Genomic DNA, 24,636 nt, shown 5'->3' on the forward strand with positions numbered 1-24,636 from the left:
GGATGGGGCATCCACAGCCTCCTTGGGCAACCTGTTCCATTGTGTCGCCTCTCTCTGGGTGAAGAAGTGCTTATTATTCAAAGTGTTTATTGCTTGTGAAAGTTTGGAATTCATTTGTAACCTGAAAAAGCAGCAAGCAGCAGCATAACACTCCTGCATTACCTGATCGTCTTCTCAGCAGGTCTCTGGTTGGAATTGTAACTGTCCCAAGAAGACAATCTCTTGATGTCCGAGCTGCCAAAGTGTCAGTGGCTGGAAAACAAATAAAGTTGCATACACACCAAACTGCAATACAAAATTTAGACACAAGCAGCTCTCCTATGAGGAAAGGTTGAGGGAACTGGGCTTGTTGAGCTTGGAGAAGAGAAGGCTGCAGGGAGACCTCATGGTGGCCTTCAGTGCTTGAAGGGAACAGATAAACAGGAAGGGGAACGGCTGTGTGTGAGGGTGGGTGGTGACAGGACAAGGGGAATGGCTTGAAAGTGAGACAGGGGAGGTTTGGGTTGGATGTGAGGAGGAAGTTTTGGAGGCAGAGGGTGGTGAGGCACTGGCACAGGTTGCCCAAGGAGGCTGTGGATGCCCCATCCCTGCAGGCATTCAAGGCCAGGCTGGATGTGGCTCTGGGCAGCCTGGGCTGCTGCTTGGCGACCTGCACACAGCAGGGCTTGGAGCTGGATGAGCATTGAGCTCCTGTGCAACCCAGGCCATTCTGTCATTCTGTGATTAATCATTACAGGCAGCTGGTTCATTACTACTCAGTTACTCTAACAACATGCCATTCCTGACTTTCATAGAATCATAGAATGATAGAATGGCCTGGATTGAAAAGGACACAAGGACCATCTAGTTCCAACTCCCTGCTGTGTGCAGGGCCGCTTCTGCAGGAGTGAAAAACAATGTCATCTCCAGCTAAATTTTGTTTATAAAACCATTCTCAATATTATGCTATAAAAGAATTTTGTGTATCTGCCATAGAATCATTGGGGAATTTTAATGTATCATTTTTCTGAACCTCCGTTACCTCATTCATAAAGCAAAGGCAATGAGGCATACCAATACAAGGGCAGGGTGCTCCAAGAATCACAGAATGGCTTGGGGTTGGAAGGGACCTCAAGGATCACCAAGCTCCAACCTCCTCACCCCCCACTCTGTATAAATGCCTGGGATGCCTCCAGCCCAAGTACAAAACCTTGCACTTTGCTGTGTTGAACCCCATTGGATTCACTCAGGCCCACCTTTCAAGTCTGTTGAGGTCGAGGAAGAGTCAAGCAGTATTACTGTTAATTAATTATCTTTGCAATTAAAAGGTTATCTTGACAACCTGGAGTCTTGGAAATCCCAACACTTCGCCTGAGGCGAAAAGCGCCTCTCAAAGCCATCTCTGATGACAGTTTAAGTGATTACATCTATTAACAACCGCACAGAAGAGTTTGTCCTCTACAACGAAAATTAAGGGGACCAGATCATTATGCAAATGCATTTGGGCATTATAATCACTCGTCCTCCTTACCTGACTTGACGTTCTGATGGTAGACAGAGAAAGTGATGCTGGCAGACTGCAGGAGCTCCCCCAGACAAGAGGTTTCTCCGCTGCTTTTCTGAACGATGAGGTTACAAGGGATCTCCACGTGGTGCTCAAACTCTGGGCAGAAGCTGCGAGCCACAGCTCGTGTGCTGTGCCTCTCTGTCTCAGGTAGGAAGGAGAGGTGCACAGAAACATAAGCATTAACTCCAACACCTGCATAGTACCGGACCGAAGGGTTCTTTTCTGCCACAGCTCTTCATTTGGCATGTAAAAGAAAACAATTAAGGAAATGAATACAAAGCACGAGAAATAACAGCAACCAGAGCAACTAGAAGAGATGTTTCCTATCTGCGTGGCGAAAAGATGGGACAAAACAGTGAATGTTTTAAGTTAAAACTGATGTGGGCTCTGGCTGAAGATTATTTTCATCACTTTCACATCTGAACGCAGTGGGAAGACATGAAATGGTGACAGTAACTATCACAAAGCCCAGCACCTGGCTGCTGTGCTCTTATGGCCAGGATCTGAGACGAAAGCCGTTAAGAAAGTACTGAGCTCCTTCAAAAAGATCCCATACCATAGGAAAAAGCTGCAAGATAACTTCTCAGAGAACATACAGCAGAAGGAAGCAAATGGTCAAGCCAAATTATTTTTACCCACTAGACTTGCCAAGGAAAAGGTGGTGAAAGTAGCAGACAGAGTTCTTTATGAGTACAACAGACACAGGTAGCATTCAGGTCATACACTTCAAGAATGAAAAATCTGAGGTCATTTGACTTCCTGAACTTTTCCAAGCACTGCATGGGAGTGATATTCATTGTATGGAGTCCACTTGAATGAGCATGAGAACAGCTCAGCAGGCAGCATGCTAAAACAACAGCACTCTTCTATCTCTTCCAATATGCAGTTCTCAAGAATTATATTCAGGTTATACCATGCATTAAAGCGACAGCATCCATTGGAAAGGGTTGTGTCATTTTAATTTACCCATGTTTCTTCATGGAAATTCAAGAAAACAAATCTCAGTTAGCTTTCAAGTAGCATGGTAGCACTAAGATCCACTGCCCACATGGGTACCAGCCTTCAGTGTAGGAAAACGTGGAAGAAGATAATACTGCAAAGAAGACTAAGGAGTCAACAGCTATGGCTACAGCTTTGCTAGCTGTAAGAACATGTATGATGTCTCTGCTAGTGCATCACAAGTCTAAACTACTTCATTCCCTGCCCTTACTCTCTTGAGCTTTCTGTAGAATGAACACTGTAACATCATACTGCAGTTTCAGGGACAAAAAAATAACCACAGGTCTTCTTCACAAAAGTATTTTCACTTTGGATCAGAGCCCAGTGTGAATCTTGGTTACTGCAGATGGGAAGTTGGCCAGTTACTGTTTGTTTCTGATTTGATATTTCAGCCTGCTGCCTCTAGGTAAAGCTGTTTTAAGAGACAAATCTTCCTTTCAGAACGAAGCTTTACCTGGCTGCTGCTTGCAAACCAGCTGCCCTGTGTATTTGGACAGAAAGAGAAACAGTTTGAGCAGTTCTTCCTGCTGTCATTTTCACAGAACGTTGGTATCTCACACTCACATCAAGCAAGCCTGCATTAAATGAGAGAAAGCAAGCAAAGAAATGGTCAGCTTTTTAAATAGCTGCATCCAATATAACCAACACTTAGCTTCAAATCTTAATACAAGACTTATTCTATTAATGAAATAAAATAGGAAAAAAAACATAGAAAAAAACAAGAGATGCTTGGCAGGGAATTAAAGCTTGTTCAGACTGACTGTGCCAGGTACTCTGCTTCAGATAGAAATTCTGGCCTGATGCAGGAGGCACAGAAGGAAATGTTAAGGAGTGCATCCTGCAACCTGACCGCCTGGCAATCTGGTCAGGGGTTCTTAATGGCCCTTCTCAGGGTCAGATTGATGACACAGCCTGCTTTGAGTTAAGCATGCCCTCATGCGTGCATTTATTGTAAGAGGTTTTAAATAATCTACTGCAGTATTTCAACACATCTTTTTTATAGCACTGCAGTGACAAAAGCTTCCATGACATTTTCTGCTGCATGTGGACAATCTATTCTGAAATAACTGAAGCATAGTGAACCTCTTCCCCAGCCTTCTTATAGGCACTTTTTCCAAGAAGCTGACTTCTGTATCTACAGTTAATGCTAAGCCTCTGTGATGAGAAGTTGTACAGATTTCCTTAGTGAAGTTCCCAGAGCTGATGTTTGTATTATTTGAAAGAGCAATCACAGAACAAAGAGATGTTTCTGCTTCTATCAAGGGGAAATGGTTTTGAACTAAAAGAGTGGAGATTTAGATTGGATAATTAAAAAAAGTTGTTGATGAGAAGGGCAGTGAAGCACAGGTTATCCAGGGAGGTGATGGATCTGGAGACAGCCAAGGTCAGGGGATGGGCTGTGAGCACTGATGGAGCTGTGGTGTCCCTGTTCACTGGGACCAGGTGGCCTCTAAGGGTCCCTTCCAACTCCAACCATTCTGTGATACCACACATCATACACAGCCCTTCTTCAGACCTCCCATCCACCACCTTACATGAGAAGCCTGACCACAGTCCTTAAGTTATTTGACAACTGAGCAGTTCCCAATACAGGGAGGGCTATTTAAAACTTCTTAGAGTTTGAGGTTGCTCGTGTTTCTCGATGATTCTTCACTGGGTGTGGTGACAGGGACAGCTGGGAGGAAAAACACTCACCGTATCAGTTGGCAACACAAAGACTTACTTTTAATTTACCTTAGCAGTGAATGCCCAGACTTCCACCTTTATACATAAAGTGAAAAACCATAAGACTTCTTTACCTGAAGACCGCAGATGAAATTCTTCTGAGGAATCAGTCCTGGGGAGCAATGGAAGATTAAAAGTCTGTATTCCTATTTCTTCACGATGCTGCATTGTTATCATGGCACACAGCCGTGACAAAGGCAAGGTCCCTTTGGCAACCATCTGGTCTCTGACATTTGGGTAATAATACCTGGGAAGACACAAAGAAGCATTGCCAGTCATATCATTTGGATGATGACAAAACAATCATCATTTTTTTCCTCAAAATGCATGCAAGCCAATTTTAATTTGCATGTCTTCAGACCACAGCTGTCAGTCTCCTGATAGCTAGGGGGAAAACTCAGCTAAGTGCTCAGGGTAGACTGAGCACATAGGTAACACTACCTATGTACATTTGCAGTAATCACAGCAAGGCAGCTATCAAAAAGTATTAAAAATTGACATCCCAAAGGAAAACAAGAGAAGGAACTGTCACCAAATACTCCTCATTCTCAATTTCTGTTAATAAATAAGAATGCTACTCAACAACTGTTTACGAAGGTGGATAGTGACAGGACAAAGGGAAATGGCTTGAAAGTGAGACAGGGGAGGTTTGGGTTGGATGTGAGGAGGAAGTTTTGGAGGCAGAGGGTGGTGAGGCACTGGCACAGGTTGCCCAAGGAGGCTGTGGATGCCCCATCCCTGCAGGCATTCAAGGCCAGGCTGGATGTGGCTCTGGGCAGCCTGGGCTGCTGCTTGGCGACCTGCACACAGCAGGATGGAGCTGGATGAGCGCTGTGCTCCTCTGCAACCCAGGCCTTTCTATCATTCCATGATTCTACTTGCAGAACAGATCAGTTGTACCAGTTTCTGAGTGTATAAAATGATTCTAGAGAGTTTCTAATTGTGCTGCTCTGTTTCACTCAAAGTCAGTTCTGGCATCACATCTAATGAACAACAAACAGACCAGAGAAAGGCATCTGCTGTAGCAATGACTGAGTGATGTGGTAGTGGCATAGAGCTGCATTTTCTTTTACATTTTTTGCATCAGGGACAGACCTGTAAACGTGTAATCCCAGCAGGTTGGATAGGAGGAAAAATCTCTTCTCTGAAAGTGGTCAGGCACCGTCATGGGCTGCCCTGGGAGGTGCTGGAGTCACCAGCCCAGTGTTTGTTCAAAAACTGTGGAGCTGTGGCACTTGGGAATGGTTTGACAGTTGGACTCTTAGTGGTTTTCTCCAACCTTTCCAACATCTTGCAGAATCACATCTGTTGGCTTCTGCTATTATTATCAAGCATAGCCAACGTGGGTTCACCAAGGGAAAGTCCTGCATGAGTGATAGGATCTTCTAAGATAAGGTCACCTGCTTGGAGGGCGAAGGGATGGCAGTGGATGTAATCTTTCTGGGTTCTGCAAGGCCTTGGATACTGTCCCTCATGGCATCCTTCTGGACAAGTTGTACAGCTGGGAGAAAAACAGATCTATGCTATGCTAGGTGACAAACTGGTCACTGGTAATTTTAGCTGCTCTGCTCGTTACCAATTTTAATGTGAACACACCCAGCACATAACAATTCTCATAGGAACTTGTGAATTTTGAATAGCTGAGCTTGTTTACTACAGAAAGAACAGAGGACAGTTCTTACAATTGTGCTTTTCCAAAACTGCCTGTCTTCATGTTCTCTACTTTCCATCACTAGTAATTAGCTTCAGCTGCCAAAAAAAATTGATTTGAGCTTTGCTTAAATGAGAATCTCATCTTAATCTGTACCACAAAGCATTTTACAGTATAGTCTCTTGAAGACTAAAGACCAAAACAACGAAATCATGCTTGCTATTAAAATTTAGATGCACTGAGCATTTAAACAGCTTTTAGATCACTATGCTGGTAACAACATGTAAGAAAGCCAAGTAGCTTGTCCTGTGTTCACCCTTCCTCATGTGTGCTTGCTAATGAAGTTGTAAGAAAAGATGTAAGACAAGAATGTAATCAGCATTTTTGGGAGGAAAAGGTCCAAATGTCTTAACCAACATTAAATGCATGTCTGCATCACCTAATGCTGATAAGTGCACTCATTTTTCACTCCCTACCTAGTAACTATTCCACAGCCAGAGATTCTTCAATATCAGATGTGTCTCTGTGTTGTTCTGACATCTCGTAAGAATATGATGTTAATCTGTACCTGCACCAGACTTCAAACTGGATTCCTTCTCCAGCTGCTCCTGGTGCCATAAATGCACTGACCAGAAGCCTCTGAACTGGGACATCAGCTGGAACCAACAGAGAATGATGATGCTCATCATTAAAGACAGGATCAGGAACACATAAAGTGGTTGCTGTCCGAAAAGGCTTCAACTCGATGCCTACAAGTCAAACAGAAGTTGGTTGAACAGTCACTGCTGAATTCAAATCCAAGCCAATTAATTCCAAGAGGTAGAAAACATTGACACACTAAACTTCAAACATCTGAACTGATTTTGAACAAGTTAACCTGGAATCAGAAGCACTGGAAGACTCGTGGAGGGACAGGAAAGCAGTGCTGGGTTGGAAGCAATACAGCCATATGTGTGCAGTGCCACACCTGTGCTAAAATGCCAGGCCAAAGTGAGAGCAAAGCTGCTGGGTTCATCTGGCATTATGGGAACACCCAAACTTTGGCTGGTGGACGCTCAGAAAGCCTCTGTGCAGACCACACCATTTGCTATAGAAACACTCCTGTGCTTCAGTTGCCTGTATTAGCAGGCTTCAGCCTTGTGCTCTCTGCAGCCCTTCAGGAGGAGGCAGAACCAGCAGACAGTAAGTTAAAACCTCCTGGACAAGGCTTGCTCTTCTGAATTTCACTTCACAAATCCTTTATAAGCAATTCACACAATCCCATGAGCCACAGGCTGAAAACTACGTGAGTCTGGAAGCTGAAATAGTCCACAGCACTTGCAATGGGACGACATCACTGTCATTTCCTCACAGGAAACAGGTATCAGTGATTGAAAGTACATGAAGTCAAGACTAAGTCCTTTCCTACATTTGAAATGGTTCAAAATACTCCTTCCTTCTGCTAATGATTTAAAACAGGTGGTTTCTCAAAAGGCACAGAAAGCCTTTGGTGAAGTTAACTGTGTAATCTTAGTGTTTCATAGAATCACAGAATGATAGCATGGCCTGGGTTGCAAAGGAGCACAGTGCTCATCCAGCTCCAACTCCCTGCTGTGTGCAGGGAGGCCAACCTGCAGCCCAGGCTGCCCAGAGCCACATCCAGCCTGGCCTTGAATGCCTGCAGGGATATTTCCTGCAAATTTGTTCCTGTATGTTTGCAAGGTCAGTCTGTGAACTCTTCAGTGCTCTTCAACAGAAATGCAATGCGTGAATAGACTCAGACAGAGGAATCTTTTTTGCTGCACACTTTGCCATCTACCTCAGCTGAGGCAGGCTTTTAAGTTACTGACCTGGCCCAAGGAATGGAAGGTCCTTTTCGTATGCTGAGCTCTGAGGAAATATTTAACTTAGGGCAGTGCTCTAAACAAGCAGGTATCACAAAACAAACCTACCATCCGCGTGCAGTTCTGCTCCTGGCAATGCACCAGAGCCAGCCTCTTGCACTGGGAAATAGTACTGAACGTAGCAGTCAGCCTCTCCCCACACTGTGGACTGCAGGGGAGTGAGTCCTTTCACACTCTCCACATGAATCTCAAAGACATGCTCCATCAGTTCTTCCCCTTCTCTCTCCAACTGCTAATAAAGCAGAAGAAAATGCACATGGAAAGGCAGTCTGTATAGGAAACAGCATGCAAGAAGACTGGCAACAAGAGCTTCTAATGAGCCCAAAATGAGGGGCTCAGAACCACTGGGGTACTGCGAAAATTAACATTTCATAGAATCATAGAATCACCAAGGTTGGAAAAGACCTCAAAGCTCCCCCAGTCCAACCGTTCCCCCATTCCCAATAGCTCCCACTAAACCACGTCCCTCAACACAACATCCAGCCTTGCCTTGAACACCCCCAGGTTCGGTGACTCCACCACCTCCCTGGGCATCCATTGCAGTGCCTGACCACCCTTTCTGAGCAGTAACACTTCCTCATGTCCAGCCTCAATCCCCCCTGCTGCAGCTTGAAACCATTCCCTCTGCTCCTATCACTGATGACACGAGAGCAGAGGCCGACCCCCAGCTCCCTGCAGCCTCCCTTCAGGAAGTTATAGAGAGCAGTGAGGTCTCCCCTCAGCTCCTCTTCTCACCCTGAACATTCCCAGCTTCTTCAGCCTCTCCTCATCAGCCCTGTGTTCCAGACCCCTCACCAGCTTTGTTGCCCTCCTTTGAACACGTTCCAGGGCCTCAATGTCTTTCTTGCAGTGAGGAGCCCAGTAATATTTCCTGTAATATTTCCTTTACTACACTTGTCACATAAATAGAAGCAGTGGATATATGGGAAAGTAAGAAAGGGAATAATGTCAAGACTGCTGAGAAAAAGCAGACAAAGGAGTACAACACCATCATTTTGTACAGAACACCATCATCTATAACAAAACTGCCTACAAAGAGATTAAGGGATCACCAGGCCTGTTAATAAACATAGAGGTAAAATTCTTTCCATCTGTCCCTAACAGCAAGAATGGGAATTTACTGAACAATACCATTGTCAGCTTTGTAGGAGGGGGGTCCAGGAAGTGGGCAGGGCGCCGGGTGATGGGAGGCTCCATTCCTTCTTCATTCTTCAGCCTTTGCAGTGCCACAATCTGATCAGCTGAGCCCATGGCCAGAACGACCCTCAGGCTTCCACTTTTACTGCCAGTGAAGACATCTATCACAGGCATGTAGCTGTCCACAGCAACCACTGGATACTGAGCCTGAAGCAGCAGGTGGGAAACCCTTGGGTCTCTAGAGTAGATGAAAAGAAAAAAAACAAAGCCCTATCATGAGAATGAGCAACGTGAATACATGGGAATATAGAGGGAATGGTTTGAAAGTGAGACAGGGGAGGTTTGGGTTGGATGTGAGGAGGAAGTTTTAGAGGCAGAGAGTGGTGAGGCACTGGCACAGGTTGCCCAAGGAGGCTGTGGATGCCCCATCCCTGCAGGCATTCAAGGCCAGGCTGGATGTGGCTCTGGGCAGCCTGGGCTGCTGGTTGGTGACCTGCACACAGCAGGGCTTGGAGCTGGATGAGCATTGAGCTCCTTTGCAACCCAGGCCATGCTGTCATTCTATGATACAATTCTATGAATAGGAGCTGCATCACACGCATTTCATTTAGATGGAACATTCAGTGCAGTTAGAAACCAATTTGTCTCCCCATTTCTCCAAAATTTGGCTCAATCACGTCAGCCTTTATAAAGCCCAGCTCTGAGTTCTGCTGACTGGAAAAGGCTATTTTCAGCAGCAAGAAAGTACAGCTCTAAAAAAAAATGAAGTGCCCGTGGTGATAAACCAGCCTGTGAGCGAGGTGATGAATGGGAACAAGGCTCCTGTTAACATCACTGTAACTACGTACCATGTTTTATGAAGCAGTTGTTTGTCCTTACTGATGGACTTGGGCAAGAATACAGGAAGGGAAAGTGACTCTCCCCCCAAAAAGCAAAGTCTTTAATAGTACAGTGAAGATATACACAAGCAAACCAGTGGCTTAATGAAAAAAAACAAACCAGCCACCAGCAAACAGCACACTAATAAGTGGCAACGTAGCAGCAAGTCAGTTCCAGCACCAGCTGATTTCCCCCTATCATTAGTTTGACCATAACAAAAGGAACCAATCCTTTTCATGAGAAAGAGTTTTTTTTCTGTCCAATATTTTTTATTAATTTGAATTATTTTAAGCAAGTATTTGACTGAACAAGAAGCCAAAACAGCAAACCAAAAGGAACAAAGAGCCCTGCAGGGAACTATTAGATAAAATGACAATTACCATTTTGATACCACAAGCATTACCTTGTGCTGTGCAAACTGACAACATCCCTAGCAATGGGAGCTATGCAGAGTAAAATTAAGACCAAAACTCAGTCAGGCACAACCTTGGAAAATCACCAATGGAACCACTTCAATCTCTCTCAGTTTTACTCTTCCATAGTAGCACAGGATGGTTCTTGGATTTCCTGGATCCAAGCACAATGCAGCATGGTGTTTATTTCTCTGTCTACTTGTATTTCTGTACCAGGACACTGTGATTTACTCCAGTATCACTCAGTGAAGTGCCAGATGAAGCCTGAGCAGGACAAAAATGCCCATTGCTGTTGACTATTATTAAGGACTCTCCCACAGCTCATCAGATGCCATCTTTGAATACCAACTACAACTTCTCCCAACCCAAGAAAATGTGGAGCAAAGATACTTACTTGAATGAGATGTAAAACTGATGCAGAGGCAGTTTCACCAATCCCAGCAGTCTGTCACTACCAGGGTTTCCCACCTTGTTCCATGCTTCAATAACCATGATGTTGTTCTTCAGTCGCTCCAAGTGTTTGGAAGTCAGGGAAAAAGGCATCACCTGCAGAGTTTCATATGGGATCAGGACACAGAACACACTGAAAGCTATTTGCTAAGCACTGAGCATTCTAGTGACCCTATGTTATGGCACAAAACTGTGTTCTTCAGTCAACTTCCAGTCATAAACCTCAACTTTCTTTGGAAAAAAAAAAAAGAGAGAGAAAAAACAAAGGGGAATGAGAAACTGCATCTCATACTGTGCCATACAGCCAGATAATATTGGAAGTAGTTTAAGTGCAATGGGCAGGGCCAGGCAGAGAAGTCCCTAGGTGGGTAAGGACAACTAACCTTCAAAAGGTTTGTCACTGTGCAACAGCACATTTCAACCAGTTTGACACAGAAAAGAGGGGACTTGCCTGAGAAAAATTAAAGGTAGGCTGCGTTGTACCCCACACAACTGCAGATCTTGTTGCCTCCTCCGTGTTGAGCAGCTTGCAGTTCAAATACACATTACAAGAAGTGTGGAGTCCACTGTTTTCAGCCACAAAATCCTTCCCATCAGGCACCATCAGCAGCACATGCAGTAACAACCCATCATCTTCAGCTGCAGGCAATCGTGTCACCAGATTACGGGCCACAGGGGCTGCAACAGACCACGGTGGCTGCACATTTGTGCAGGCTGCTCCTGTCTTGTCTGAGTCCACGTTGTTGCTTAATTTCAAGCAGCTTTCTGCATTCACACGGTCCCTGTTGGGCTCCCAAAGTTCCATCCGAGGACTTCTTATGGCATGAGGTGGGATTTGCTGCTGCACAGCCACCGAGCACCTGGCAGTGGTGCAGGTGAAGTCCTTGTTGTCAGCTGCAAGCTCTACTGATAACTGCATTGAACAAAGCAAAGAGCTGATGGGAAGATGTGTTCCATATCAAGACAAGAGACAGCAAGGTGAACTTGGCAACAATGCATTGCCTGTTTTGTTTAAAACTGTGTTGGATTATCACTCAGGGTGCTTACTTTTAGGCACAAGCTGTGACTGCAAAATGAACTGCACCAAGTAGTAACCCATGTATGCTTAGCCAAGGTGAAAAGCTCTTTGAGCAAGTATCTCATCTGTCACTGTCTTCACCTTGTACAACTACTGCTTGAGGAGAGCTATGCCAAAGGAGAAGTGTTTCTTTCTCAATGTTATCTTACATCTTTACATTCCCTGTTGGCTTTAGCTGTCCCTAAATCCTTGTCCTACTGTGGGCTCCTATTTCTTCTTTTCAATTGTGCTGCATTTGTCATCACTTTTCCTGTTTTTATTTCTTTATTATTGTAATTATTATTAATTTATAAACACTCTGTCCTACATCTGAGTTACCTCTTCGTGTTGTCAAGATTTCAAACAGTCAGACAGGTATGGATGAAACCATGTGTGAAATGACAAAAGAAACACCAGAACATGGACTAACAGGACTGTCATGGATAAGACAGCAGGAAGAGTAAGAATAAATTGAATTCAGAACACAGGGCAGTATGATGAAGAAAGGACTTGAGCCATAAAATGCCCAGCTGAGGAAAGCAAAATAATCACTCAAGAATTCTGCCTAAGAATTAGGAGGAATGAGAGAAGGTACTGAGGCACAAGATCCCAAATAGTACCTACTGCTAAGTGGTGCAAAATGCACGTGATGAGGAGCTCAAAGCATCTGTCAGCAATAACCCAAGAAATGTGATGTGGATTCAGCAGCTGACAGCCCTTAACCCCCACGTCTGGCCAGAGTAGCTGGACACGTATCCTGCTGACAGGTAGGTATTACACTGAGTAAAATCCAACAGATGGAGTGACCAGAATCAGTTTTCTTCAAAATAAAGGTTAGTGTTCCCTTCCGTAAGTCATTGCACTGAATTCTGTTTCACTGGTTTCCTACAGTGTCTCCTTCCACTTCTCTTCCCCTATACCTAACCTTAGCGTGCTGTTTTGCTCTCTTCTGTGGCTCCTCTACAAACAGCTCAACTTCTATGGGGTCTCTGCCAATGTTAGGGGAATTGGAGCTAGATGATCTTTAAGATCTCTTCCATCCCAAGCTATTCTGTGATTCTACAAGATGGCCACTAAGTTTCATAGGTCCATATGACAGAACATCAGGCGAGTCCTGAAGTGTCAGAACCAATGCACACTCACATCCTTTGGGAATAATTCAGTTCTGAATGTAAAATGTCTAAATATTCTCTTCACCTTTCACTTCTTAACTTAGGGAGCTCTTTATCTTCAGAACTGGCAAGCCTCTCAATTGTGCTGTGCAGAACTGTTACTCCTCAATCAGAAGCCAAACATGCTGATAGAATCTCTGGCTCAAGAAGGCAACTCCTGAAGACACGATCTGCTCCTGATGGAAGGAACATCAGATCTCTGTCAGGAGAGATCTGAGATCACATCATGTGTGAAACCAAGGAACGCAGATCTGCTGCCTTCCTGTTCTCATACACCAAGGCTCCCAGCCCTGAACACGTTCCACACAAAAAGCAGAGTGGTTTCTCTCTCCAAGCCCTTGGAGAGCCTTGGTGTAGGTTAACTGACAGCTTACTGACAGCTGTTTTATTCTGCAGGCAGAGGAAACTCACACAGTGAAATCCTTAAAGAAGGTTCTAAATATTCCTGTGACAGCTTGAGGGAAAATAAAAATTAAAAAAAAGAAGTTTCATGCTTTGTTTTCTTGTACCTTCATACCTGAGACCTGACAAATTAAAGGAGAAAATATATATAAAAAAAGAATATCCAGCCAAAATAAGTAACAACAGGTGGTTTAGCACAAAGCCCAAGTAATAAAAAAACATACCTTCAGGGGTCCAACTTGCATCTGATCTCCCTCTTTTTCTACAGGTATTTCACAGCTGAAGGTGAGGAGTTCTGACTGAATGACCTTGCACAGCTGAAGCACTGCTGAGCCAATGGCCACTGGCTGAGGGTAAACAAGAACATATTTTGTAAGATTTCTGTGAAGGTTAAATAGCTGCAGGCATGCTGTCAAGAAAAAGCCTCCTGAAAGAGCTGGGAAATGATGGTCAGCCACTCACCCTGCCCACTCATACACCATCAGCTGCACTAGCAGAGATTTGTAGGAAAGCTTCCCTTGCTTCCTGTTTCAGGTGTCACTTGGATAACAGTCAGGTTCTAGCACCTTCAGGATGCTAGAAAACACAAAAATTAACATCCCAAATCCCCACGACTGGGAGAGATTTCCATTCTTGAAGACACAATTTATGAATCCACTAAAAGAAAAGCTCCTTTTTGAACAGAAGGGCGTTGTTTAAAACAAAACACAGGCTGAGTAAATATCTCTAGCTGCCTTTCAGTGCTTGTAGATGATTATGCAGATACAGCTCCTTCCATCCACTCGCTCCAAGTAAAGATTTTTTCCCTCTAAATGCACAAGTTGTGCCATTATTCCCCTCACCCTGGTCATGATATCACCTGCATCCACATTCCCTCACTCTATGCATCTAAACAAGCTCTGCTCTCACTGGAGACAAATGCTTGTAATTGATTCAATGTGCTTAAACAGCAAGAGCTCAGTTTTAAAGACGAGGGAAGGACAATTTGTTTCTTTTTGCTTGCCAGTCTTGAGCTCAGAAAATGATTTAGCTGGGTGACAAGATTGAACAGCAACTACTTCAGCTTACAGAATCCACACGTAGTGTTGATTCCTTTCATAATGTCTGGCAGTGGTTGTTAAGAAGTGGCTCAGTCAAGCCACAATAGTTTGTTTTGTCTCTGAAGCTAAGAGGGCAGGAATGGGAAGGAAGTATTGCAGAAGACTTGGAGAAGACACTACTGAGTGTGTAAGCATTTGAAGGGAATTGAATTGCCAAGGCTTTCTTGCTTCTCAATACACAAAGCATAAACAACTGCTACTAATACCTTTCTTTGTGTGCTTTTTCGCATGTAGATTTTAAAAGCAAGGTCAGAGCTCCACCAGTGCTCTATCATGGTTCCACCAAAACGGACAGGGAACACAAATCGCTGCTGGAATTTCACCACTGCAAGGAAGACAGAGACTTGTGAGCTCTTAGCTGGAGCTAAGCTACCTTTCAGACTTGTTCAGAAACAGAAATCTTCAGTAGTGCAGGGCGAATAGGGACACAGGAAGTTCAGGAGGCAGGAGAGGAAGGAGTGGCTGTTGAGGAAGGTGGACAAATGCACAGGGAACATCTCTGCCCATCTGCCTGAACGAGCAGATTAAGCAAGGCTGGCAGCTGAAAGGGAAGGGCTGATAGAATCTCTCAACGTTTCTACTTATTAATTCATGCCGCAAGCGTGTGAATAATTAACTTGGATTTTCTCTCACAGGAGCAACAAAAATTCAGAACTAATTGAATATTAATAGACTTTCATGTGGAGATAATCACACCTCTGATATACACATGAACATCTAATTTTGCTTTACTTGTTAACATCAAGCCAAAAGTAAACTGCTGTTCATCTTCGAAGGCCAGAAAACAGCAGGAGTGCAGCATGACAAAATTAATACTATGATAGCATGTGAAGGCTACAGATATGTCTCTGTTGTCTTATCTTGGAGAGGGTCAAAAGCTGAGCTGCAAGAACGGGTTCAGGAGAAAAGCATCTGCAAGAAAAGACTGCATGGTGTTTAGTTTGGAAAAGAACAAGTACAGTAGCAGAGCTGAGGTAGCAAGCTGCCCTTGCTCACCATAGATAAAATAAAGAGCCTTGTGATGACAAAAATTCAGGTAGGCCATAAGGAAAATGTACTGACAGGAAGGTCAGCACTTTCACAGCCTGCCCAGGGAGGCTAAGGAACCCCTCTTATTGGGAATCTTTAATAAATGAGATAAGCAGCTCTCAGGGAAGACAACTGCACAGTGGATTGACTGCGTGGTTTCTTCAAATTATTTCCAACCTCATCAATTTTTCTAAGTTCCAGAGAACTGCAGTCTAAGGACACAAGGCAAAGTGTGGGGGGCTGTGTTATCCTTGTGTTACAAAGAGCCAGGATTCAGAAGATGCTCTGTCTCTACACAGATGGAGAATTCCCAAGAGAACACAATAAATATGACCCAGAAAGAGCCAAAGCCAATGAATGGGAAAGTCAACTGAACACGACCCTGGAATTCCAGTTTCTGGGAAGACAAGGGATAGAAGATCTCACCCATGCACCACTCCTTGCTCATTGAGGGCAAAAAACATAACCTAAATTGATCTCAGAGACACCAAGAGTGGCAATTCTCAGTAAAGAGATGAAGGTCTGCTGATTTGAGCATAGAACTTGCCAGGATCTCTCAGACCCAGGAGACTCTCTGAGCTCTTGCACGTTTCAGCATCTGGAAAAGGCAGCTATTTATTTGAGACAGAAGTGCCTGATATTTCTAGAAGCATTTCTTCATCTTGAATATTGCAGAAAGAATACTGATTTTATGTTTTACAGTTTCCTCTTCCCAGAGAGGAGAGTTCCATTGCCCACAGTACACCAACTCTCTAGAGGTGCCACTAGTTGGAATATAAAATTGAAGCATTTTTCAGGCAGCAAACAAATAGGTGAGAAAACATTTGCTAAGAGATGAAGCAGTTGACAACAGGGAACAGAAGAGGGGACAAACAATGATCTTACCGCCGTCTGTGATTTTACTTGAAGCTATTCGAGTTAATTCTGTCGTTAAGGAGACTTGGCCTTTCTCATTCTTGGAGGCTCCCACAGGAAAGCTGTACTCCACAAAGAAGGTACTGTGAGCAAACAAAGCACAGAATGAATTCGTGATCACAGTCCACCAAAGTGGATGCTAACGCACACAGCAAAACCAAACATAGAATCATAGAATCATAGAATCACCAAGGTTGGAAAAGACCTCAAAGCTCATCCAGTCCAACTGTTCCCCCATTCCCAACAGCTCCCACTAAACCACGTCCCTCAACACAACATCCAGCCTTTCCTTGAACACCCCCAGGGTTGGTGACTCCACCACCTCCCTGGGCATCCATTGCACTGCCTGACCACCCTTTCTGAAAAGTAATACTTCCTCATGTCCAGCCTGAATCTCCCCTGCCGTAGCTTGAAGCCATTCCCCCTGGTCCTATCACTGATGACACGAGAGCAGAGGCCGACCCCCAGCTCCCTGCAGCCTCCCTTCAGGAAGTTATAGAGAGCAGTGAGGTCTCCCCTGAGCTCCTCTTCTCACCCTGAACATTCCCAGCTCCTTCAGCCTCTCCTCATCAGCCCTGTGTTCCAGACCCCTCACCAGCTTTGTTGCCCTCCTTTGAACACGTTCCAGGGCCTCAATGTCTTTCTTGCAGTGAGGGGCCCGACAAACAAACAAAGCAGATGAGCTTCAAATCCACAATTTATCAAGTTGCACTGTTTTAAAAGAGTAAATCACAGAATCCTTAGAGCTGGAGAGAACCTTGAAAGGTCATCTAGTCCAAGTCCCCTGTACTGCACAAGGATATGCCCTGCTAGATCAGGTTGCTCAGAAGGTTCAAGTTCTGCTCTAAAAAAACACCTTTAGCTTTCAGAGTTCAGCCGTGCACAAAGCACACTGTCCCAAAATGCTGGAAAAAATCCAGCCTGAAGTGAGACCAAACCAGGACAGATTATTCACACCTCTAAATCTATAGTATGCAATTTGCCAGGATGACCAGAGAAACAGGAAGACCTCAAAAGTCTGAAAAGCTTGGGTAAGCCTGGCTGTACAACAGAGCTCAGCAAAATCTACTTCCAAGGCACAGATAACAAGCCTTTAATGAGAGTTAATAAGGTTTGTGAAGGGCTTGGAGAATATACCCTACAAGGAGTAACTAAAGGAAATGGGGCTGTTTAGTCTGCAGAAAAGAAGGCTGAGAGGAGACCTTATTGCTCTCTTCCAATACCTGAAAGATGATTGCAGCAGAGCAGGGTTGGTCTCTTCTCACTGGTGACAGGATGAGGGGAGATGGCCTCAAGATGTGCCAGGGGAGGTTTAGGTTGGATATCAGGAAACACTTCTTCACAGAAAGGGTTGTTAAGCACTGCAATGGGCTCCCCTGGGAGGTGTTTGAGTCACCATCCCTGGATGTGTTTAAAAACCCTTTGGATGTGGTGCTCAGGGCTGTGATTGATTTAGCAGAGGGCTGCTTGTTAGGGTGGGATGGCTGTGTTGAGGTTGGACTCGATGACCTTTAAGGTCTTTTCCAACCTCAGCAATTCTATGATTCTATGGTAACACTTCAGTGAGAACTAATCCACCTTACCACTTATTAACTGAAGCAGGCCTCGGAGGCTTCCCCATTAAACCTTTCTTTCTTGATGTCTGGTTGCTTTCAAGAGAGATTCTCAGGCTCTCAATGATGACTCTGGCCAGGTGTATTCTCCCCAGCAAAGCCAACCTGTCAACACTCAAGGCTGTGACATGAGCTTCTTCTGTGTCAACATGTGGAGGAGCAAACTGTCTGGTAGAAGAGCAGCTGCAGAGATGAAACTGAGAATCAAACACTTAACACAACTGTGTGAAGGTAAAAACTGCAGCTTGGTGGGACATTATCTGTACACGACTCACAGTCCATGAAAATGCACATTTTTAATGTACATTTCACAATTAATTTGGTGGTCTCTGGAACAGGAATCATACCACACACGGTATCTAGGGTACTACTTAAACCAAACAGCACAAATGAGCATGTTCCATGCTGCTGGAGCTTTGCCAAATGCTTACACAGTTGAACCCTTCAAAAAGAACAGGTTTATTTCATGTGGCACACAGACAGGGCAGAAGAAACTGCCTGGTTCTGTCACTGCTGCAGAGGAACAGAAGACTGATTTAAAATCTCACTTGAGCCTTCTTTCTCAGACTTGATTTGTCAATGGTTTTGTGCTGGTACCTCTGGACATACAAACTTCTATGTAAAAAAAATACAAGTATTTGGAAGAAAAAAATCATAAATAATGAAATAGTGATGAATTAGGAAAAAAAAATCCAGCCTTAATACTGCTGGTATTGAATACTAAATCCTGATGACCAGATGTTTGAGGGACACACAACTGAGAAACTTATAATTCACTCTTGCTTACTGTAATTTCTTGGTTATCTGCTAGAATTGAGAATCTCTCATATGTGTGCCTGTGAATTAGAAAAAAAAGAACCTTACACTGCTGGCTTTGTAAAACAGAATGTTTATTTCCTTGTTTAAAGAAAATGTGTGATAATATGCAATCTGAGTAACACACCCAGCATTAAAAAGATATCACTTCAAATCTTCTCAGTTCCTCACCTGAACTACTGGAAAGTCAGAGAATTAGAAAAAAATAACTGAATATTCTGGGCCTTCATTGGTTCTGATGTGGGGAAAAAACCAAACAAACACAAAAACAAAATAAAATGTAGTTTAGAGCAGGTCAGAAGTGAAGAAATTTACATCCTACAGATATAGCAGAGAACACTGAGCAGTGAAGCAGGCTCTCTGATGTCAGCTCCATCCCTGTAAAGTGGATACATACTCAGTAAATTGTGTGACAGAGCACACAACAGAGCACTAAGAGCTGCTTACAATAAGGAAGATGCTACTGAATGAATTGCTGATGTAATTATTTACCTGGGTTTAATTTCTGTCACCTTCTGATCCTGATCTGAGGCAGTGGAATCCTTCTGTGCATTCACAGCATCAGCTTTCTTCACAGTTTTTGTTTTGCTTGCTTTTTTGGAAGGGTTCACATCTTCATCACTGAGGAAATCACTTAAACTGGAATCTGACTTCTGAAACAGAGGTAATGTACATCAAGTAAGAAATGTGCTGTCACCATCAAGATTTACAGAGGTCATGATAAACTAAGAAAAACCTTAGCTTGTGGATTGCTTAATGTGAAGTAATTCAAACTGTGTACAGAAATGGAATCTTCACAGACTCAAGGTTTCCAATCTGATGCTTGAATTTGTACTCTTATTAATATTCCTTTCATATTATTAATTTCAAGCAAAGTTCTCACAAGTTTCTATAGGATACTTAATATTCATTAAGCCTGATTCTGAAATCTATAGCTTTTTTTTTCACTTTAAGCACTTTCCTTCTGCTCTCCACTTACAGGTGTGGTGTAAAAAAGACTTTCAAGCAGACTCTGGTCATAGTGGGGATCATTGAGTTCACTGTCATACGCCTCACTCCCAATAGAAAGAGAATCCAGAAGGGAACCTGGCCGATCCCAGAAATGCACAGGAGACAAATCAGCACTGTGGACACAAGAGAAAGAAACACGACTTTGTGTTGTGATGCCATTTCTGCAGCCAGTTTCATACGAATTCTGACAACACTTCCTATTCTACACTGATTTTGTGCTACATTGTCTCTGCATGCAGCTTACACAGCACTGTGCCCACCTGACAGTCCTTGCACTGCACACTCCTGATTGGAACAGAGACAATGCAAGCACCAGTTACATTCTTGCTACTCTTCATAAAATGAGAGAAAGGTCAACTTAATATTTGGAGAACAATTAAAACTAACTAAACAGGTTCTCTCTTTTCACTTTACAGACTGCAAGCTCTTCACAGAAACAACGTATTTGTTTTATGCATATCTCAATATTTTAGGACACAACAGTTACCAGCATCACAACTATTATTGGATGCCCCATCCCTGCAGGCATTCAAGGCCAGGCTGGATGTGGCTCTGGGCAGCCTGGGCTGCTGCTTGGCGACCTGCACACAGCAGGGCTTGGAGCTGGATGAGCGCTGTGCTCCTTTGCAACCCAAGCCATGCTATGATTAAATAACTTCATCTTTTGAAATATTGGGGTCCAATTTTCTGATAATAATTTTAGGCCAAATGACTTGGAACCATGCAGGCTGTTGTATATTAGTTGTGCAAGCAGATGTATGTAGCACCTCCTGGCAGCACTAGCTCTCATTATTCACAACTCAAGAAATATGGAAAGGAAAACATGAAAGATCAAAAAGCATTTCTCAGTATGAAGTGGGCAAATATTATTTACCCTTTCAACTCTTGGAAAGGGGAGATGACAGCAGGACAAGGGGAAATGGTTTGGAGTTGAGGGAGGGCAGCTGGAGGTTGGATGTCAGGGGGAAGTTGTTTAGAGAGAGAGTGGTGAGGGGCTGGAACAGCTGCCCAGAGAGGCTGTGATGCCCCGTCCATCCCTGCAGGTGTTCAAGGCCAGGTTGGATGGGGCCCTGGGCAGCCTGGGCTGCTGTGAGATGGGGAGGTTGGTGGCCCTGCTTTGGTGGGGGGTTGGAGCTTCATGATTCTTGAGCTCCCTTCCAACCCACTCTGTGATTCTGTGATGAGCACAATATTTGCAGTGGCACTCAGAAATCACTCACCTGCCCAACAGTAACTGTATTGCTCTCTCCTCAGAGTTGAGGTCTGATTGCTGACCTGTGACTTCAGATGTGGAGAGACGGGGGTCCTCAAGAGCAGGCATAAAACTTGAGTTCAAGCCTTTTGGGCTCCTAAGCAAAGGAAAAATAAAGGTATTTAAGCTTTTCTGGCGTGCTGAAGATTTCAGTCACATAAAGGGTAAAAATGCAAGGTTATGTACAGCCTTCACTGCTTTTCAGCCTAACCTCCAGGTACACAAAACCTTTCTGCAGCTCTGCAGTCTGCTGCAAGACACACAGCTCATCCACAGCTCTCATCCTTTGCAGAGTGGCAGGAGGGCTCAATTGCTCAAAGAGAGAGGGCTTGAGAAGGTCAAATAAAGATGTTTATGAATGATGATCAATGAGATCTTCCAGGAGAGTTCAAAAAATCATCTGTTTTTAAACAAATTGGAACGGTTTGGGTAATGGGATTCATCTCCCAACCAGTGAGTTCATTAAGGCACAATGGATGTCAACTCCTGTAACCTTTCTGATCAATTCATTCACCACACAGAAAGCACACCTGCACATTCGTGCCTCGAAAGATTAAATGAGAACCAGCAATGATGCCTATTTTTTAATGGTCTTTTCCAGAACGACTTTTAATGCAGAGCCCAATCGAGGGACGAAAAGGCAATGTGAAAAACACAAGAAAGTGGAGAGAAACACACTTGATGTTTTCATTTCCGCTGTATATTTTTACTTAAATAAACAAAATATTAACATAAAAAGTGTTTTGTTTTGTGCTGTTTTTAATGTGAACACAATATAACTGCAATTTACATACAAATGATTCTAATTGAATTAGAAACAGTAACACTGAAGATCAAAGATGATGACTAGATCTTATGGTTCATAGTGGAACAAAAAGCAATTCTTCATCTCATTGCAAAAACAAGAACTTAAAGTTCCTCCTGCAAAAATGTGCATTAGTCTTCCTACTTCCAAATCCCACTTTCACTGAAAGGAGAAAATGTATCAATTCTACAACAAAATGAGATATTGGAGCTGGAAGCAGCTCATTTTTACCAACCTGCCAGTGAAAATCAGAAGGAAAACCATAATGATCACTAATTTTGAGAACATAGTTATAGACACAAGTTTTTCTTGTACTTTGTTAGCAAGGGATGCAAACTAGAATATGCAGAAGTACTCACCTTATGTCACTTATTACTTATTTTGCTTTGAAAAGCTTTTATCTGGGATCAAGTCACATCAGCCTGCCATGCCCCTTCTACACCCTACCAAAATTTGATATTTTGCTATCAAATAGTTCCGTACTACGCACAAAAATGGCTCTGAAAAGAATTAGACTTGGTCATTTAAATCAAAGATCAGATCAATTCACAAAATGAAGGCCTTTATTCACATCTATTTCCCATTTGACTGAGAATCCTGTAATACACCACATGAACCTCAGTATTGCAAGTTTTCCTGATAAGGCCTCAAAATCATGGAGCCATAGAATGGCTTGGGCTGGAAGGGAGCTCAAGGATCACGAAGCTCCAAACCCCCACCAATGCAGGGCCACCAACCTCCACACTGCAAAGCATTCATAGCACCAACCTTCACATTTCATCCAACCTCCAGCTGCCCTCCCTCAACTCCAAACCATTTCCCCTCGTCCTGCTGCCATCTCCCCTTGCACAGAGCTGACTCCCCTCCTGTCTGCAGGCTCCCTTGAGGCACTGCAGGCTGCACTGAGGTCACCCCGCAGCTTCTCTTCTCCATGCTCAACAAGCCCAGCTCCCTCAGCCTGTCTTTGCAGGGAGGTGCTGCAGCCCTCTGCTCATCTCTGTGGCTCCTCTGGACCCTCTCCAACAGCTCCCTGTCTTTCTTGTGCTGGGGGCTCCAGCCCTGGACGCAGTGCTGCAGATGGGGCCTCACAAGAGCAGAGCAGAGGGGGACAATCACCTCCCTGTCCCTGCTGGCCACCCCTCTGCTGATGGAGCCCAGGATCCCATTTGCTTTCCCAGCTGCAGGAGCACTGCTGGCTCATGTTCAGCTTTTCATCAGTCAAAATCCCCAGGTTCTTCTCTGCAGGGCTGCTCTCTATGACAGCTCCTTCCAGTTTGTATGGATGCCTGGGATTCCTCTGAGCCCAAAATCTATGATTTGAAACTAAATCTCACTTCCCTTTTCTGAGCTTACTTTGCTGCTGCTGTGAAACCACCTGGCTGTACAAAAGGAGGCACTTCATTCAGTTCAATCTCCATGTCTGGGCTGGACTTCATTGCAGAAGCGACCATGGCATCACGGAGTTTATTGCCTTGATCCAAAAGAACTGGGAAATAAGCAGAATTAACTCTCAGCATTCAAATACAATTTAAAATCCAAACATGCTGGCTACAGTCATAAAACTTCTATTTTACACTATTATAAAGAGATCTTGACCCATTACAGATTAAGTGCATGCTGTACACCATTACAATGATAGGGCAGCCAGGAGTGCCAGCAACCCTCTATCAGTTCCCCACTCTCAGCAGTACAAAGAACTCATTTACACACACCCAGTCAGGCATAAGAAGGCTGTTATTAAGACACAGTGGCAAGATTAAAAGTAGCTTGTCATCTTAGCATGCCTCAACAGCAGTTCCATTTAAAGTCTTTTCAGTAAATATAGAGAGAGGAAATGGAAATATGTCCTGCTTGTCTATTTTCTCTGCTAACTGCACACCAACCTGAAAGCAGGTCTTTTGTAGTCGGGTTGTGCAAAGAGAACACGTGTGTGTTTGTGCTGAGGGGAGCTTCAGGATCAGCACTGCTGGGAAATGACACCGACTGCCGACTCGAAGGATTCACTTTCAAATGTTCATCTGGTAAAATGAGGCAGTGGGGGGAAACATCCTTGATGTTCTCAGAGTTCTCTTGAAAGAAGGAATGGTCCTTTCCCCAGCTGCAAAACAAAACTCTGAGTAACAACTGAAGTGGGTCAGTAAAGGGATTCAAACCTGTTAAAATTCTGCCTGGCATTGCAGCTGCTTCTTTTCTGTACCCACTCCAAAATGAAACGACACATCTTGTATCACCAACTCCCCTATTGGAGCAGCTCCCCTATGAGGACAGGCTGAGGGAGCTGGGCTTGTTCAGCCTGGAGAAAAGAAGGCTGAGGGGTGATCTCAGTGCAGCCTTTCAATACCTAAAGGGAACCTACAGAGGGGAGGGGAATCAACTCTTTGAAAGGGTTGATATGTGTAGGACGAGGGGAAATGGCTTTAAGTTGAGGGAGAGGAGATTTAGATCGGACATCAGGGGGAAATTCTTTATCCAGAGAGTGGTGAGGTGCTGGAACAGCTGCCCAGAGAGGCTGTGATGCCCCGTCCATCCCTGGAGGTGTTCAAGGCCAGGTTGGATGGGGCCCTGGGCAGCCTGGTTTAGCATGAAACGTGGAGGTTGGTGGCCCTGCATGTGGCAGGGGGTTGGAGATTCATGATCCTTGAGGTCCCTTCCAACCCTGGCCATTCTGTGAACTCCTCATCTCCTACCACCAGACAGACTGACTCAAGCTGTAAATAACAGACTTGTGGCATCTAATGTCAACTGGCATGGCTCCAATCGCATTAATATACCATGCAACTT

At 44.1% G+C, this 24,636-nt stretch overlaps 1 protein-coding gene across 2 annotated transcripts in view; it reads right to left on the bottom strand.

The window, feature by feature from the left end:
• The window catches only part of C2CD3 (C2 domain containing 3 centriole elongation regulator), a 68,431-nt gene that overhangs the window by 39,378 nt on the left and 4,417 nt on the right, over positions 1-24,636 (bottom strand). For both annotated transcript variants that reach the window (XM_052699260.1, XM_052699261.1), the window contains exons 5-22: positions 23,739-23,953; positions 23,209-23,341; positions 21,019-21,147; positions 19,767-19,911; positions 19,280-19,440; positions 17,942-18,154; positions 16,329-16,441; positions 14,621-14,739; positions 13,539-13,661; positions 11,135-11,596; positions 10,628-10,779; positions 8,936-9,179; positions 7,853-8,036; positions 6,490-6,670; positions 4,345-4,517; positions 3,000-3,120; positions 1,511-1,779; positions 163-252 (exon numbers count right to left, since the gene is read on the bottom strand). In XM_052699260.1, coding sequence (XP_052555220.1) covers positions 163-252; positions 1,511-1,779; positions 3,000-3,120; positions 4,345-4,517; positions 6,490-6,670; positions 7,853-8,036; positions 8,936-9,179; positions 10,628-10,779; positions 11,135-11,596; positions 13,539-13,661; positions 14,621-14,739; positions 16,329-16,441; positions 17,942-18,154; positions 19,280-19,440; positions 19,767-19,911; positions 21,019-21,147; positions 23,209-23,341; positions 23,739-23,953 — 3,227 coding nt within the window. The remainder of the gene's footprint in view (positions 1-162; positions 253-1,510; positions 1,780-2,999; positions 3,121-4,344; positions 4,518-6,489; positions 6,671-7,852; positions 8,037-8,935; positions 9,180-10,627; positions 10,780-11,134; positions 11,597-13,538; positions 13,662-14,620; positions 14,740-16,328; positions 16,442-17,941; positions 18,155-19,279; positions 19,441-19,766; positions 19,912-21,018; positions 21,148-23,208; positions 23,342-23,738; positions 23,954-24,636) is intronic.

Source organism: Tympanuchus pallidicinctus, unplaced genomic scaffold (assembly GCF_026119805.1).
Source record: "Tympanuchus pallidicinctus isolate F22 unplaced genomic scaffold, pur_lepc_1.0 scaffold36, whole genome shotgun sequence".
In the NCBI taxonomy this organism is placed as follows: domain Eukaryota; kingdom Metazoa; phylum Chordata; class Aves; order Galliformes; family Phasianidae; genus Tympanuchus; species Tympanuchus pallidicinctus.